This window comes from Hordeum vulgare, chromosome 1H (assembly GCF_904849725.1).
Source record: "Hordeum vulgare subsp. vulgare chromosome 1H, MorexV3_pseudomolecules_assembly, whole genome shotgun sequence".
NCBI lineage: Eukaryota > Viridiplantae > Streptophyta > Magnoliopsida > Poales > Poaceae > Hordeum > Hordeum vulgare.
The window spans coordinates 470,816,001-470,833,841 of NC_058518.1; the positions used below are offsets into that span (position 1 = coordinate 470,816,001).

General features: G+C 45.1%; 1 protein-coding gene across 2 annotated transcripts; it reads right to left on the bottom strand.

Moving 5' to 3' along the window:
* Positions 1 to 11,460: 11,460 nt before the first annotated feature.
* On the bottom strand, positions 11,461 to 17,498 carry LOC123446270 (serine/threonine-protein kinase Nek4-like). 2 transcript variants are annotated; one of them, XM_045122947.1, is made up of 15 exons: positions 17,247 to 17,498; positions 16,647 to 16,896; positions 16,474 to 16,540; positions 16,323 to 16,388; positions 16,179 to 16,225; positions 16,041 to 16,086; positions 15,860 to 15,940; positions 15,734 to 15,776; positions 15,574 to 15,623; positions 15,272 to 15,353; positions 15,131 to 15,180; positions 14,224 to 14,297; positions 13,901 to 13,952; positions 13,171 to 13,815; positions 11,461 to 13,085 (listed from the first exon to the last, which is right to left on the bottom strand). In XM_045122947.1, exons 2-15 carry the CDS (start codon positions 16,742 to 16,744, stop codon positions 11,655 to 11,657), a joined length of 2,832 nt encoding a protein of 943 aa, XP_044978882.1. In that variant the 5' UTR covers positions 16,745 to 16,896; positions 17,247 to 17,498; the 3' UTR covers positions 11,461 to 11,654. The 2 variants fall into 2 exon arrangements, with proteins under 2 accessions (XP_044978882.1, XP_044978890.1); XM_045122955.1 differs by lacking the exons at positions 16,647 to 16,896; positions 17,247 to 17,498 and having other exon boundaries at positions 16,323 to 16,398; positions 16,474 to 16,516.
* Positions 17,499 to 17,841: the final 343 nt, after the last annotated feature.

Consider the following 17,841-nt stretch of genomic DNA (forward strand, 5'->3'; position numbering starts at 1 on the left):
TGGAGGCAATAGTGTCATATTATGTTTGTATGTGGATGACATATTGAACCTTGGTACAAACATTGTTGTGATCAATGAGGTCAAGACTTTCCTATCAAAGAGTTTTGACATGAAAGATCTGGGAGAAGCCGATGTGATCCTAAACATCAAACTTATTAAGGATGAGAGTGGGATTACTCTAACGCAATCTCACTATGTTGAGAAGGTCTTGAGCCGTTTTGGCTTTATGGATAGCAAGCCTTCTCCAACACCTTATGATCCCAGCGTGACACTTAGAAAGAACAAGAAAAAAACAAGAGAGCAATTAAGATACTCTCAAATTGTCGGTTCACTCATGTACCTAGCTAGCGCTACAAGACCAGACATCTCTTTTGCTGTGAGAAAACTGAGTAGGTTCATGTCCAACCCGGGTAATGATCATTGGCATGCATTAGAAAGGGTCTTGCACTATCTGAGAGGTACTATGAGTTATGAAATTCACTATTCAGGGCACCCCGCTGTGCTAGAAGGATATGTTGGAATTATGCCCTAGAGGCAATAATAAATATAGTTATTATTATAATTCCTGTATCAAGATAATAGTTTATTATCCATGCTATAATTGTATTGAATGAAGACTCATTTACATGTGTGGATACATAGACAAAACACCGTCCCTAGCATGCCTCTAGTTGGCTAGCCAGTTGATCGATGATAGTCAGTGTCTTCTGATTATGAACAAGGTGTTGTTGCTTGATAACTGGATCACGTCATTGGGAGAATCACGTGATGGACTAGACCCAAACTAATAGACGTAGCATGTTGATCGTGTCATTTTGTTGCTACTGTTTTCTGCGTGTCAAGTATTTATTCCTATGACCATGAGATCATATAACTCACTGACACCGGAGGAATGCTTTGTGTGTATCAAACGTCGCAACGTAACTGGGTGACTATAAAGATGCTCTATAGGTATCTCCGAAGGTGTTAGTTGAGTTAGTATGGATCAAGACTGGGATTTGTCACTCCGTGTGACGGAGAGGTGTCTCGGGGCCCACTCGGTAATACAACATCACACACAAGCCTTGCAAGCAATGTAACTTAGTGTAAGTTGCGGGATCTTGTATTACGGAACGAGTAAAGAGACTTGCCGGTAAACGAGATTGAAATAGGTATGCAGATACTGACGATCGAATCTCGGGCAAGTAACATACCGAAGGACAAAGGGAATGACATACGGGATTATACGAATCCTTGGCACTGAGGTTCAAACGATAAGATCTTCGTAGAATATGTAGGATCCAATATGGGCATCCAGGTCCCGCTATTGGATATTGACCGAGGAGTCTCTCGGGTCATGTCTACATAGTTCTCGAACCCGCAGGGTCTGCACACTTAAGGTTCGACGTTGTTTTATGCGTATTTGAGTTATATGGTTGGTTACCGAATGTTGTTCGGAGTCCCGGATGAGATCACGGACGTCACGAGGGTTTCCAGAATGGTCCGGAAACGAAGATTGATATATAGGATGACCTCATTTGATTACCGGAAGGTTTTCGGAGTTACCGGGAATGACGAATGGGTTCCGGGAGTTCACCGGGGGGGCAACCCACCCCGGGGAAGCCCATAGGCCTTTGGGGAGACACACCAGCCCTTAGTGGGCTGGTGGGACAGCCCACAAGTGCCCTATGCGCCAAGGAAAAGAAAATCAAGAGAGAAAGAAAAAAAAGGAGGAGGTGGGAAGGAAGGGGGACTCCCTCCCACCAAACCTAGTCCAACTCGGTTTGGGGGGGGGAGAGTCCTCCCCCTTGGACTCGGCCGACCCCCTTGGGGCTCCTTGAGCCCCAAGGCAAGGCCCCCTCCCTCCCACCTATATATACGGAGGTTTTAGGGCTGATTTGAGACGACTTTTCCACGGCAGCCCGACCACATACCTCCACGGTTTTTCCTCTAGATCGCGTTTCTGCGGAGCTCGGGCGGAGCCCTGCTGAGACAAGGTCATCACCAACCTCCGGAGCGCCGTCACGCTGCCGGAGAACTCTTCTACCTCTCCGTCTCTCTTGCTGGATCAAGAAGGCCGAGATCATCGTCGAGCTGTACGTGTGCTGAACGCGGAGGTGCCGTCCGTTCGGTACTAGATCGTGGGACTGATCGCGGGATTGTTAGCGGGGCGGATCGAGGGACGTGACGACGTTCCACTACATCAACCGCGTTCTCTAACGCTTCTGCTGTACGGTCTACAAGGGTACGTAGATCACTCATCCCCTCTCGTAGATGGACATCACCATGATAGGTCTTCGTGCGCGTAGGAAAAATTTTGTTTCCCATGCGACGTTCCCCAACAGTGGCATCATGAGCTAGGTTCATGCGTAGATGTCTTCTCGAGTAGAACACAAAAGTTTTTGTGGGCGGTGATGTGCGTTTTGCTGCCCTCCTTAGTCTTTTCTTGATTCCGCGGTATTGTTGGATTGAAGCGGCTTGGACCGACATTACTCGTACGCTTACGAGAGACTGGTTTCATCGTTACGAGTAACCCCCTTTGCTCAAAGATGACTGGCAAGTGACGGTTTCTCCAACTTTAGTTGAATCGGATTTGACCGAGGAGGTCCTTGGATGAGGTTAAATAGCAACTCATATATCTCCGTTGTGGTGTTTGCGTAAGTAAGATGCGATCCTACTAGATGCCCTTGGTCACCACGTAAAACATGCAACAACAAAATTAGAGAACGTCTAACTTGTTTTTGCAGGGTATGCTTGTGATGTGATATGGCCAACGATGTGATGTGATATATTGGATGTATGAGATGATCATGTTGTAATAGAAATATCGACTTGCACGTCGATGGTACGGCAACCGGCAGGAGCCATAGGGTTGTCTTTATACTAACGTTTGTGCTTGCAGATGCGTTTACTATTTTGCTAGGATGTAGCTTTGGTAGTAATAGCATGAGTAGCACGACAACCCCGATGGCAACACGTTGATGGATGATCATGGTGTGGCGCCGGTGACAAGAAGATCGTGCCGGTGCTTTGGTGATGGAGATCAAGAAGCACGTGATGATGGCCATATCATGTCACTTATGAATTGCATGTGATGTTAATCCTTTTATGCACCTTATTTTGCTTAGAACGACGGTAGCATTATGAGGTGATCTCTCACTAAAATTTCAAGACGAAATTGTGTTCTCCCCGTCTGTGCACCGTTGCTACAGTTCGTCGTTTCGAGACACCACGTGATGATCGGGTGTGATAGACTCAACGTTCACATACAACGGGTGCAAAACAGTTGCGCACGCGGAACACTCGGGTTAAGCTTGACGAGCCTAGCATGTGCAGACATGGCCTCGGAACACATGAGACCGAAAGGTCGATCATGAATCATATAGTTGATATGATTAGCATAGGGATGCTTACCACTGAAACTATACTCAACTCACGTGATGATCGGACTTGGGATAGTGTAAGTGGATCATGAACCACTCAAATGACCAGAGAGATGTACTTTTTGAGTGGGAGTTTAGCATATAATTTGATTAAGTTGAACTCTAATTATCTTGAACATAGTCTAAGTCCACTTTGAATATATTTGTGTTGTAGATCATGGCTCACGCGACAGTCATCCTGAATTTTAATACGTTCCTAGAGAAAGCTAAGTTGAAAGATGATGGAAGCAACTTTGTAGACTGGGCTCGTAATCTTAAGCTAATCTTACAAGCTGGGAAGAAGGATTATGTCCTTAATGCTGCGCTAGGAGATGAACCACCCGCTACGGCTGATCAGGATGTTAAGAACGCTTGGTTAGCACGTAAGGAGGACTACTCAATAGTTCAATGTGCAGTCTTGTATGGCTTAGAACCGGGACTTCAACGTCGCTTTGAGCGTCATGGAGCATTTGAGATGTTCCAGGAGTTGGAGTTTATCTTTCAGAAGAACGCCCGGATCGAGAGGTATGAGACCTCCGATAAATTCTATGCTTGCAAGATGGAGGAAAACTCGTCTGTCGGTAAACATGTGCTCAAAATGTCTGGGTACTCAAAACCGTCTAGCTGAGCTGGGGATTGAACTCCCGCAAGAAGCTATCACTGGCAGAATCCTTCAATCACTGCCGCCAAGCTACAAAGGCTTTGTGTTGAACTACAACATGCAAGGGATGAACAAGTCTCCCGGCGAGTTGTTTGCGATGTTGAAAGTCGCAGAGTCTGAACTCCGTAAAGAGCATCAAGTGTTGATGGTGAATAAGACCACTAGTTTCAAGAGAAACGGCAAAGGCAAGAAGAGCAATTCGAAGAAGAGCGGCAAGCCTGTTGCCAATCCGCCGAAGAAACCCAAGGCTGGACCTAAGCCTGAAACGGAGTGCTACTATTGCAAGGGTATGGGTCACTGGAAGCGCAATTGCCCCAAATATCTGGCAGATAAGAAGGCGGGCAAAGAAAAATCAGGTATATTTGATATACATGTTATTGATGTGTACTTAACCGGCTCTCGTAGTAGTGCTTGGGTATTCGATACCGGTTCTGTTGCTCATATTTGCAACTCGAAACAGGAACTGCGGAATAGACGAAGGCTGGCGAAAGATGAAGTCACGATGCGCGTAGGAAATGGTTCCAAGGTTGATGCAATCGCCGTCGGCACAGTGTCACTTCAGCTACCGTCGGGATTAGTGATGAACTTAAATCATTGTTATTTAGTGCCTGCGTTGAGCATGAACATTATATCTGGATCTTGTTTATTGCGAGACGGTTACTCTTTTAAGTCAGAGAATAATGGTTGTTCTATTTCTATGAGTAACATCTTTTATGGTCATGCACCGAATGTGAGAGGATTGTTCATATTGAATCTTGATAGCGATACGCATATACATAACATTGAGACCAAAAGAGTTAGAGTAAACAATGATAGCGCCATATTTTTGTGGCACTGCCGCTTGGGTCATATTGGTGTAAAGCGCATGAAGAAACTCCATGCTGATGGACTTTTGGAGTCACTTGACTTTGATTCACTTGACACGTGCGAACCATGCCTCATGGGCAAGATGACTAAGACTCCGTTCTCCGGAACAATGGAGCGTGCAAGTAACTTATTGGAAATCATACATACCGATGTGTGTGGTCCAATGAGCGTGGAGGCACGCGGCGAATATCGTCATTTTCTCACCTTCACTGACGATTTGAGTAGGTATGGTTATGTCTACTTGATGAAGCACAAGTCTGAAACATTTGAAAAGTTCAAGCAATTTCAGAGTGAAGTGGAAAATCACCGTAACAAGAAGATCAAGTTCCTACGGTCTGGTCGTGGGGGTGAATATCTGAGTTTCGAGTTTGGTGATCACTTAAGAAAATGTGGAATTGTTTCACAGTTGACACCGCCTGGAACACCACAGCGTAATGGTGTGTCCGAACGTCGTAATCGTACTTTGTTAGAGATGGTGCGATCTATGATGTCTCTTACTGATTTGCCTTTATCGTTTTGGGGTTATGCATTAGAAACAGCTACATTCACTTTAAATAGGGCACCATCAAAATCCGTTGAGACGACACCATACGAAATGTGGTATGGCAAAAGGCCAAAGTTGTCGTTTCTTAAAGTTTGGGGATGTGATGCTTATGTCAAAAAGCTTCAGCCTGAAAAGCTGGAACCCAAAGCGGAAAAGTGCGTCTTCATAGGTTACCCAAAAGAGACAGTTGGGTACACCTTCTATCTCAAATCCGAGGGCAAAGTGTTTGTTGCTAAAAACGGAGCTTTTCTCGAGGAGTTTCTCTCGAGAGAATTGAGTGGGAGGAAGATAGAACTTGACGAGGTTGTCGAACCTCTCATCCCTCTGGATGGTGGCGCAGGGCAAGGGGAAACCTCTGTCGTTGCGACGCCGGTTGAGGAGGAAGTTAATGATGATGATCATGAAACTCCAGTTCAAGTTTCTGTCGAACCACGCAGGTCGACGAGATCACGCGCTGCTCCAGAGTGGTACGGTAATCCCGTCTTGTCAATCATGTTGTTAGACAACAATGAACCTGCAAATTATGAAGAAGCAATGGTGGGCCCAGATTCCAACAAATGGCTAGAAGCCATGAAGTCCGAGATAGGATCCATGTATGAGAACAAAGTGTGGACTTTGGAGATACTACCTGAGGGCCGCAAGGCTATTCAGAACAAATGGATCTTTAAGAAAAAGACGGACGCCGACGGTAATGTGACCGTTTATAAAGCTCGACTTGTGGCAAAGGGTTTTTCACAAGTTCCAGGAGTTGACTACGATGAGACTTTCTCACCCGTAGCGATGCTTAAGTCCGTCAGAATCATGTTAGCAATAGCTGCATTTTTCGATTATGAAATCTGGCAGATGGATGTCAAAACGGCGTTCCTTAACGGTTTCCTTAAGGAAGAGTTGTATATGATGCAACCCGAAGGTTTTGTTGATCCTAAGAATGCTAACAAGGTGTGCAAGCTCCAGCGATCCATTTATGGACTGGTGCAAGCATCTCGGAGTTGGAACAAACGCTTTGATGAGGTGATCAAAGCATTTGGGTTTATACAAGTGGTTGGAGAATCTTGTATTTACAAGAAAGTGAGTGGGAGCTCTGTGGCGTTTCTAATATTATATGTGGATGACATATTACTGATTGGAAACAACGTAGAGCTTTTGGAGAGCATAAAAGGTTACTTGAATAAAAGTTTCTCTATGAAGGACCTAGGAGAAGCTGCTTACATTCTAGGCATTAAGATCTATAGGGATAGATCAAAACGCCTGATAGGACTTTCACAAAGCACATACCTTGATAAATTTTTGAAAAGGTTCAAAATGGAACAGTCCAAGAAAGGGTTCTTGCCAGTTTTACAAGGTACAAGATTGAGTAAGACTCAGTGCCCAGCAACTGATGAAGATAGAGAGCATATGCGCTCTGTCCCCTATGCTTCAGCCATAGGTTCTATCATGTATGCGATGCTGTGCACTAGACCGGATGTTAGCCTGGCCATAAGTATGGCAGGTAGGTTCCAGAGTAATCCAGGAGTGGATCACTGGACAGCGGTCAAGAATATCCTGAAGTACCTGAAAAGGACTAAGGAGATGTTTCTCGTGTATGGAGGTGACGAAGAGCTCGCCGTAAAAGGTTACGTCGATGCAAGCTTTGACACAGATCCGGACGACTCTAAGTCGCAAACCGGATACGTATTTATTCTTAATGGGGGTGCAGTAAGCTGGTGCAGTTCCAAGCAAAGCGTCGTAGCAGATTCTACATGTGAAGCGGAGTACATGGCTGCCTCGGAGGCGGCTAAGGAGGGTGTCTGGATGAAGCAGTTCATGACGGATCTTGGAGTGGTGCCAAGCACACTGAATCCAATAAACCTTGTTCTGTGACAGCACTGGTGCCATTGCCTTAGCAAAGGAACCACGGTTTCACAACAAGACCAGACACATCAAACGACGCTTCAACCTCATCCGCGACTACGTCGAGGAAGAGGACGTAAATATATGCAAAGTGCACACGGATCTGAATGTAGCAGACCCGCTGACTAAACTCTTCCACGGCCAAAACATGATCGACACCAGAACTGTATGGGTGTTAGATTTATTACAATGTAATTCACATGGTGATGTGAGGGCTAGATTATTGACTCTAGTGCAAGTGGGAGACTGTTGGAATTATGCCCTAGAGTCAATAATAAATATAGTTATTATTATAATTCCTGTATCAAGATAATAGTTTATTATCCATGCTATAATTGTATTGAATGAAGACTCATTTACATGTGTGGATACATAGACAAAACACCGTCCCTAGCATGCCTCTAGTTGGCTAGCCAGTTGATCGATGATAGTCAGTGTCTTCTAATTATGAACAAGGTGTTGTTGCTTGATAACTGGATCACGTCATTGGGAGAATCACGTGATGGACTAGACCCAAACTAATAGACGTAGCATGTTGATCGTGTCATTTTGTTGCTACTGTTTTCTGCGTGTCAAGTATTTATTCCTATGACCATGAGATCATATAACTCACTGACACCGGAGGAATGCTTTGTGTGTATCAAACGTCGCAACGTAACTGGGTGACTATAAAGATGCTCTATAGGTATCTCCGAAGGTGTTAGTTGAGTTAGTATGGATCAAGACTGGGATTTGTCACTCCGTGTGACGGAGAGGTGTCTCGGGGCCCATTCGGTAATACAACATCACACACAAGCCTTGCAAGCAATGTAACTTAGTGTAAGTTGCGGGATCTTGTATTACGGAACGAGTAAAGAGACTTGCCGGTAAACGAGATTGAAATAGGTATGCAGATACTGACGATCGAATCTCGGGCAAGTAACATACCGAAGGACAAAGGGAATGACATACGGGATTATACGAATCCTTGGCACTGAGGTTCAAACGATAAGATCTTCGTAGAATATGTAGGATCCAATATGGGCATCCAGGTCCCGCTATTGGATATTGACCGAGGAGTCTCTCGGGTCATGTCTACATAGTTCTCGAACCCGCAGGGTCTGCACACTTAAGGTTCGACGTTGTTTTATGCGTATTTGAGTTATATGGTTGGTTACCGAATGTTGTTCGGAGTCCCGGATGAGATCACGGACGTCACGAGGGTTTCCAGAATGGTCCGGAAACGAAGATTGATATATAGGATGACCTCATTTGATTACCGGAAGGTTTTCGGAGTTACCGGGAATGTACCGGGAATGACGAATGGGTTCCGGGAGTTCACCGGGGGGGGCAACCCACCCCGGGGAAGCCCATAGGCCTTTGGGGAGACACACCAGCCCTTAGTGGGATGGTGGGACAGCCCACAAGTGCCCTATGCGCCAAGGAGAAGAAAATCAAGAGAGAAAGAAAAAAAAAGGAGGAGGTGGGAAGGAAGGGGGACTCCCTCCCACCAAACCTAGTCCAACTCGGTTTGGGGGGGGGAGAGTCCTCCCCCTTGGACTCGGCCAACCCCTTGGGGCTCCTTGAGCCCCAAGGCAAGGCCCCCTCCCTCCCACCTATATATACGGAGGTTTTAGGGCTGATTTGAGACGACTTTTCCACGGCAGCCCGACCACATACCTCCACGGTTTTTCCTCTAGATCGCGTTTCTGCGGAGCTCGGGCGGAGCCCTGCTGAGACAAGGTCATCACCAACCTCCGGAGCGCCGTCACGCTGCCGGAGAACTCTTCTACCTCTCCGTCTCTCTTGCTGGATCAAGAAGGCCGAGATCATCGTTGAGCTGTACGTGTGCTGAACGCGGAGGTGCCGTCCGTTCGGTACTAGATCGTGGGACTGATCGCAGGATTGTTCGCGGGGCGGATCGAGGGACGTGAGGACGTTCCACTACATCAACCGCGTTCTCTAACGCTTCTGCTGTACGGTCTACAAGGGTACATAGATCACTCATCCCCTCTCGTAGACGGACATCACCATGATAGGTCTTCGTGCGCGTAGGAAAATTTTTGTTTCCCATGCGACGTTCCCCAACAGGATATAGTGATTCAAATTGGATCCTTGATGTTGATGTACTCTACGATACAAGTGGGTATGTATTTACTCATGGAGGTGGTGCAGTGTCATGGAGGTCTTGCAAGCAAACCATATTGACAAGGTCAACTAAGCAGAACTAACTGCGTTAGACACAACCACTGTAGAGGCAAAATGGTTGCGTGAACTCTTGATAGACTTGCTTGTGGTTGAAAAACCTGTACCCGCTATTCTTATGAATTGTGACAACCAAACCGTTATCGCTAAAGTAAATAATTCTAAGGATAATGCAAAGTCATCAAGACATGTGAAGAGACGTTTGAAATCTATCAGGAAGTTGAGAAACTCCGAAGTAATAATTGTTACGTATATTCAAACATACAAAAACCCGGCAGATCCTTTTACAAAGGGACTATCACGAAATGTGATAGATATTGCATCTAGGGAGATGGGTATGAGACCCATAGACGTTACACCATAGTAGTAACCCAACCTTTGTGATCGGAGATCCCGTGAATTAGGAACTGGGAAGAACAAGCTATTGGTTAACAGAGGAGAGTAATAAGTGACCGTCTCCAAGTGAAGATGCAAAACTCTTAGAGCTGTAAGGCTTAAGTACTGTTAGGCAAGTTGGCAACATGCCTTAATGTGATTCTATTGACTATTATAGAAAAGATGTTGTCCTATGGAACAATCTTGAAAGAACACACCTATATGAGCTTCGATTGTAAAACATCGCAATCTAGGAGATTTGGGTAATCTCTAGTAAGCTCACGAAGAGACCAGGGAGTACGACGTATATGCTCCAAACCGCGGGGTAGCCTACTGGCAGCCAGGTACTAGTTAAGACTTTGAGTGAAACATGTTCACACAAAACTAGCAATTCAAGGCATAGTCCATTGTCAAGTTGTGAATGGATGTAGCTTAAAGTTCTAGGCAGAAGTTCAACTTGACAGTCTCTGCTGAAACACCGGTATATTAAAGAAGTGGAGAGACAAGGCAAATCTCTAAATGGATATTTGAGATCTGGTGGGGATTGTTAGAATTAATGGGCATGGCCCATCTACAAAATTCTGAAATCTCAAATTGAGCCCATGAATAAAATGGCAAGTGGTGATGTGGTGGTGCCAAAATTTAGTCTCATACCGCTAGTGGAGAAAGTGTTGGACCTCTTTATATAGTGGGTTCTCCCCACCACTCTAAGTGTGTGTTGAGAAGAGAAAGGAGAGAACCACACGCGCTCGCTCGCTCGCCTCGCCGGGCCGGGCGTACGTGCAACATGCGCGTGAATGGTCCGTCAAATTCCGGTCCGATGCCTTGCGGGGGCGCGGCTTCCTTTTGCCGTTTTATTTTTTATGTCTTGGCAGACAAGTTAAGAATTTCTGGTCCGGTAAGTATACGACTTGGAAACCAAGTCGGTTTGAGACGTGGTCGCGACACAGAGCCGACCTTGGTACTCATATATATACTGCCTATTGTGCTCGGCCAAAGACACACCGATAAACATCTAGGGTTTTGCCTCGTCTCACAACTTGCGCCGCCATCGTAGTCTACCTCATCCCGAGTGCCGGCGTCCAACGGCGAATGGGAGAGCAGGTCGCCGAAACCAGTCGCCTTTGCGATCCTGTACGGGAGAGGGCGAATTAGGTTTTTGGGAAGCGCTCTGCGCGACTGCTCGCAGCTTTCACAACGGGTCGTCTACCTAGCAAGTCGGGCGGTGTTGCGTATCGCTGCCTCAAGCGTCGTCTACTTCGTTCCGTCATCGTCAACAATGTAGCTGCACCGAACACGTCTGCTTCATCTACAAACGTTCTATACGTGAGTCGTGTTCCCGTTGGCCTAATGAACATGTTAGATGCGTACATGTTTTGCTATACGGTGTTGCTGCTATTCATGTTGTCTACTGCATCTAGTATGTTAGAGTTTCACATGTTAATACCTAGTATCGTCATGCTTTATATTTTGAAATTAATCATGGAAATTATGCCTAATTACTCAACACTGGTATGCAGAAGTTATACCAGCGGCAGTACTGAAGGAACATTTATTATGTTTACAAAGTCTTGGCTATGTACAACATACGCCACAAAGAATGGTTGAATCAAAAAGGAAAATCAGGCAACACAGACCACACGCTGTTATAAAACCAAGCGAGTTTTGGTAAGCTCACAGCACAAGGGCAGAGCAAACAAAAAGGGCCTCCGGGCTACAGAAACACAAACACTCACGTAGATGTGCGGCTTGCCTCGTCATTCATCATCCCTTTAAAACTTCTAGCCAGCCAGATCGCCGTTTCTCTCGGGGAGACTTTCATCTTCCCAAATGGCTTCAGAACGATAGCAAGCTCCTCCAGCCTGTTGTCCTCCAGTAGGTCTGCAGAAAGCTCAAGGAGCCCCTCAAGAGCCTCGGCTCGCTGCCTGAATGACGTGACATCCAGCATTTCCTTGGCAGGGAATGTCTCTTCCTTGAGAACAATGTTGGCCCCGGAGATGTAAGGTCTCACATCGACGACGGCACTAGATAAATTTACCGTGTCTGCACCGTGGGCTGGTATCTTAGGGGCAGCATTGCCATCCAAAACATGAAGTTCCGGAGCAACCGAGGGAAGAAGCGTAGAAGGCAATGAGCTTAATGAGCATGAGATGCTCCTTACATCCAGCTCTTCTCTTGACACATTCGGAAGTCTGCTGCTGACATCAATGTTCTGAGTTCCCCCTTGAACATCTTCTGTTATTGGCTTCTCATTGGTAACATTGAGATTGATGTGCCGAATGGCATCATCAACCAGTGGGTTTAAGTGAGAAGCTGTTTGTTGCTCCATTGACAGAATAGAATTGGGTCCCTTCTCCACCATTGTATCTTCTGTGGTTGGAACAGAAGGATCAACATATGGCGATATCGATGAAAGAAGCTCTTGGACAGTGAACTTATCCTCGCCATTTTGCAATGTGACCATATTCTGCTCATGCTTACTGGATTGCACATCATCGGTGCATACAAACTCTTGTCCAAAGCTTGGAATGGATGGATTCAAAGCAGAGCTCAGGCTTGAACCATTACTGACCGCACTCCTCTGAAAATTGTCTGTATTAATTTCTGAACATGGTATAGCTGTAAGGTCATTGTCTTCCGTGGCAGCAACATCAGGCATCGAGCCTGTGTGTGATGAAGTCAAGCAGGCTGGTGAGTTAGATTCAGATTTCTCAGACTGGTCGACCTTTTCAACAGGACCAACTGTAGAACTTAAGCAAGGACTGGTGTCTTCCTTAGTTGCAACAGTAAACAGTTCCCGCGGAGAAGATTTTGCATGTGAATTGTCTAGCATGATGTTCAGTCCTTCTGAAGGAATTTTAGATGGCCTTACACTAGGTGGAAGATTACCAGGGGTATTATCTGGAGAACGGACAGGTTGGAATGGACTTTTCTCACCCTCTGCCATGACCTTGGTATGAGCTCCTTTTTGCACAGTCACTGAGATGCTGGTTGTCCCTGCTCCAGCTCGTCTCTGAGGGCTAGGCCGTCTAGTAGCACTAGGAGGGGTCTTGATTTTTGACTTCCCCGGACCTGCAGAACCATTTTCTATAACCTGTTTGGCAGGTTCAGGAGTTGATGACCGAGCAGTTTTGATATTTGAACGGTGTTCAACAATAGGTAACTGCATGACCAGTAGCATGAGACAGTCGTTAGCAAAAGAAAAACAAATTGGATTTTTTTCTATGACAAAAGAAGCATGCCCATACCAGTTGCTTTGAGGATGGTGATGCTTGAACTGAATTCACACATCCATCGTTGGTACTGGCCAATCCATGAGATGAATCATCACCAGACCTTGATCTGTATGAAGCATTGTTGTTAAACCTTGAAGTGTCTGATGGTTGCTCTGCTTCATTCTTAGTACTGACTGCAGAACTCGGCTTTGCGCCTCTAGTTCTTGCAGGAGTACTACTTTCTCTAAGCCTGCTCTCCTCTCTTAAGGTTGTCATTATCTTCTCGATGATTTTTGGTTGCTTACTCTCACCCCTGTGATGCTGATCTATGGATTTAGATGAATCTTGTCTTTTCAGGTCTTTGTTGCCTCTGAGATCTTCCGGCATTGCACACTTCTCGTCTGAGTTATCTCGATCCACATCATGAACGCTTCGAGGATCAATGACCTTGGTATCAGTACTTGCCGCTCCACCTGATGTGCTTCTGTCACTTGATAGTGTGCTGTCTATATCACTGCTAGACATGCTGCTGCTTTGGCTTTCAGACATGCTTCTCTGACTGCTCCGTGAAGTGGACAATGATTTCTGTGGTGTCCGGATGGTATTTGAAGCATCAGAAAGAGCACGGCATTGATCAACATAAGGTTGCAGATATGGATTCTTCATAATCTCTGATGTCTGTTCACATGACAATACATATTTTTCAGAATACTAGAAGAGATACAGCTATATTTAGAAGGTTTCCAGCTCCATGGTAGCTTACAGTAGGTCGATGCTCAGGATTCTTCCGCAGCATAATTTTGATAAGAGATTTCCTGTATTTAACACACAAAAAAAACATTTGAGTTGTATATTCTTTATGAAGCTCTTATAACATTGTAAGTTGATGACTTAAAAGCGCAAAAACTGCAACGCACCAGTAACACTACTGATGCTATCAAACCATTACTTGGTTCTGAAGCATAAGAATAAGGATAATGACTTGCACATCGTGTGATTGAAATGTGACAAATGACAAGACAACTTTAAAACATGAAAAAGGAACAACTTCTATACAACCTACTCTATGAAGAAAAATGCACTTACATAGAAGTGGAGTAGCAGGTAGGCAAGGGACCCATGGCGGACCTATTTATCTTGCTTATCAATCCAGCCATATCCTGCAAGCATTGTTAATCGGGTTAGTGCACTGATTTGTTTTTTGTTTTCTCAAGCAATTCAAATAGTAGGGTCACCATGGCAAAAAAAAAGGATGGTCACCAAATAACAATCAGGAAACCCAATATAGAAGATTTTTTTTATTGAGAAGGTTCTGATAGATAATATGCAACTTTTTGCATATTTATTTCATTTAAACAATTTTTTTCTGGAGAACTAATATGTTCCAAACTTTGATAGGATTGTTATATGTAACGAAATAGTTAGCTTTGGATGAGTCATAAACGCCATTAGCAATCTCTTTTTTACAAAAGAAGTATATAATTGACAAGATTACTTTGAAACTACTTGAAAGGTTGCACAATAATTCAAAAACTGTGAATTTGAATAGCTATATGCTAGGCTATATGCAAGTCAGTGCAAGTCAATTATGAACTGATAGATTAAGGATTCAATTTACTCAATCTAGGCAATTACCAATGGTAGTTGGATTCTTGTAATTTGGCCTAAAGCACTTTTGAGCATTGCCTCCAAAAGATCATATATTTACACAGGAAATAAATTTACATGTAGAGTTAAATTATGTTATTTCTGCATTGTATAGTGTCTCAAAAGTATATTCCTGAAAGAGAATATACAGGATAAACTACGGAGTTGTCCGGGTTTTGAGCTAGTTTCTCCAAACATATTCCAATTTTATTCAATACATTAACTACCAAGCCATGAAAACAAAAAAAAGGGGCATGAACCCTTTTGTATAATACTATGTAACATGGAAAGCTATTCCGGGATAATGATTCTCAAGCAAGAAATCGATCAGTAGTTAAGAGCTCACAAAGGCCTTGAAAGCAGGTCGATGAGCTGCCATCTCATACATACAGCATCCTATACAAGACAAAGTTAAATTAAATTCATAAGGAAATATGTAATGATCTAGAGATACAACAGAAATATCAGCCAGATTTTTTTTTTTTACCAAGAGACCAGATGTCCGACTTGAACCCATAGGGAATATCTGTAAGCAGCTCCGGACACATGTAATTTGGTGTTCCGACGACCTAAAGGAAGTGTGATAGCATTAGTATCCGGTAAAGTCTATGCACAAAAAATATTTGTCCCTTTATCTTCTCGACAATGATCATGAGGTATATACGTTGACAAACATCATGGCATTAAGCTCAATAAATGAAACGCCCTTCTAAGAAATGGGAAAGCCTATGGTAAATGCAAATCTTTTACACAGAGATCAACAGGAGGAAATAGGAAAAAAGATCATACTGAAGAGGTTAGATCGTCTTCTTTTAGAGTCTTGGCTAGGCCAAAGTCTCCTGCATTCAAACAAATGAATTGTGAATTGATATTACAAAAGGTTAAAGAAGTTAAGTTTCACAAAATATTACGAAAGGTTGTAGTACTGTATTTGTTATCAGGAACTGACCAAGACGTATATCATGATCTTTGGTGAGAAATATGTTGGAGCACTGCAATTATGAGGAAGAACAATTGTCAATGATACTAGGCTAGTATAAAGTAACAGAAGGTGACTATATCCATTGTTGCTTACCTTCAGATCACGGTGTAACACGTAGTTCGAATGCAAGTAGTCAACAGCTAATACCAATTGTGCAAACCATTTGAGCAATTTCTGGGTAACAATTAGTGATCAATCAGTATTATAAGCTCGATCTCAGATCCCTATATTTCTGCTTCGGTCAGACGAACAATAGAGATAAATTATCTCATACCTCCTCGGGAAAGTAAGTGCCATTTGATTTCTTCATTAGCTCATCACTGTGGTCAATTAAAGAACCAAATAAAACACAATACAATTTAAAAGTCATGGAAACAAGAAACTGAACTCGAAAGCACCAACTAACACTCACACATCTCCCCCTTCACAGTAGCCCGTGATGATGCAGACATAGCAACCCTGCATAACTCTCCTCGTCAGTAAGTAAATTCAACTGAAATTTCAAACCCAGCTAGGAAAGCAAAACGAAGTAAAGAAAAGCAAAAAAAAGACAGACCTTCTCAACCCAGGCCTCTTTGAATTCAACAATGTAAGGATGCTGTAGCCGAGCGATCAGAGCCATCTGCAATTTACTTCCCACTTAACTTAATCAGCTTCCCAGAATAGCACCAACGGATCAAGAAACAAAGACCGAGGACTTGACAAACCTCTTGATGAGCAGACTTGCGGCAGCGCTCCGTCTGCCTGGCAAGACGGATTTTCTTCAGCACATACCTGCAACCAAACACGCTGTTGCTGTCACCTGCATTCGATGGACGAAGACAGAATCTATGCTTCGAACTTTCGAAGTGGGAAATAGTAAAAAGAAAGTGTATCCTACTTCTTCTTCTCGATCTTGTGATTCACAAGGATGGCGGCGCCGAAGGCACCGCGCCCAATCTGCTCCATGATCTCGTACTGGTCCATCCGAGACTCCATCACGCGTCCCCGCTCCGTAACGGGAGACAGCCACAGCGTCCCGGCAGCAGGCCGCCTGCAGTGAGGGATCGATCAGATTCCTCCTCCTGCCCTGCCCATGCCGCAGCTCAAACGCCTGCACATCCTATCCTCGCCAGGGCCAGGGCCAGGTCCTGCGAAAGGCAGCGAGACAAGTGCATAAGCCAAACAACTTTAACCAAAGCGTCACGTGCCCGCCCAATCAAATCCCGCGGCATCCTGAAGTGCAAGTACTCGCTGCCTTTTCTTAGAAAGGAGACTAGGAGAACCACTATTTGAACAACAAAGGGGGAGAGATTAGCACCAGACGGCGACCGATGAACTACTTGCGCATGCGCACGGCGGAGAGAGGGAGAGAGAGAGAGAGAGGGGGGGGGGGGGCGTCGGCTATCCAGAACAGTGGCAGCAAACTTGCGGATCACGCGGAACGGCGCTTCCACCAACCGCGCGCGACGGGGCCGGCCGAGGCAGGGGGGGTGCTTACCTGCATTGGCCGGCGGGCGGCGGCGCCTCTCTCCGGGAGGCCTCGGCGGGCGGCAGTGGAGGAGATCTCCCGCCTCGGCCTCGCTGGCTGGAGCTCGTGCGCTGCGGCTTCGGGAGGGGGCACACTCGCAGACTCGTCGCTTCGGGCCGTGGAATTTTTTGGTGGAGGCTTTGATGCGGCGTAACGGCGTTCCTTGATGGCGGAGGAGTTCGCCCGGTGGCTTATATACGCGGCATCACCGCAACAGCCGGTGGTGGCGATGGCCCGACGGGGTTGGGGTTAAAAAGCTAATCAGGGGAATTAAATTAAGCGGGGGAGATGCCTAGTGGCTCAAAAGGGATGTTGCAGCTTGCAAGTGTATCTTCCACTAAGTACTGTCCTGACAAGACCTTTTGTGTTGGGGATGAAGAAAAAATGGTATGAATTCATAAATAACGGAAAACCATCAAATGGACCCCGGTCAATATAACCAAAAGGATGGTAAAACAAAATGCAGATAAGATATAGTATTATGGTGACCGGTGAGAGAAAAAACTGCATTGGATAAGAGCATCTACGTACACCTGAGCTTCCCAAACCCTCCTTTACGGACGAC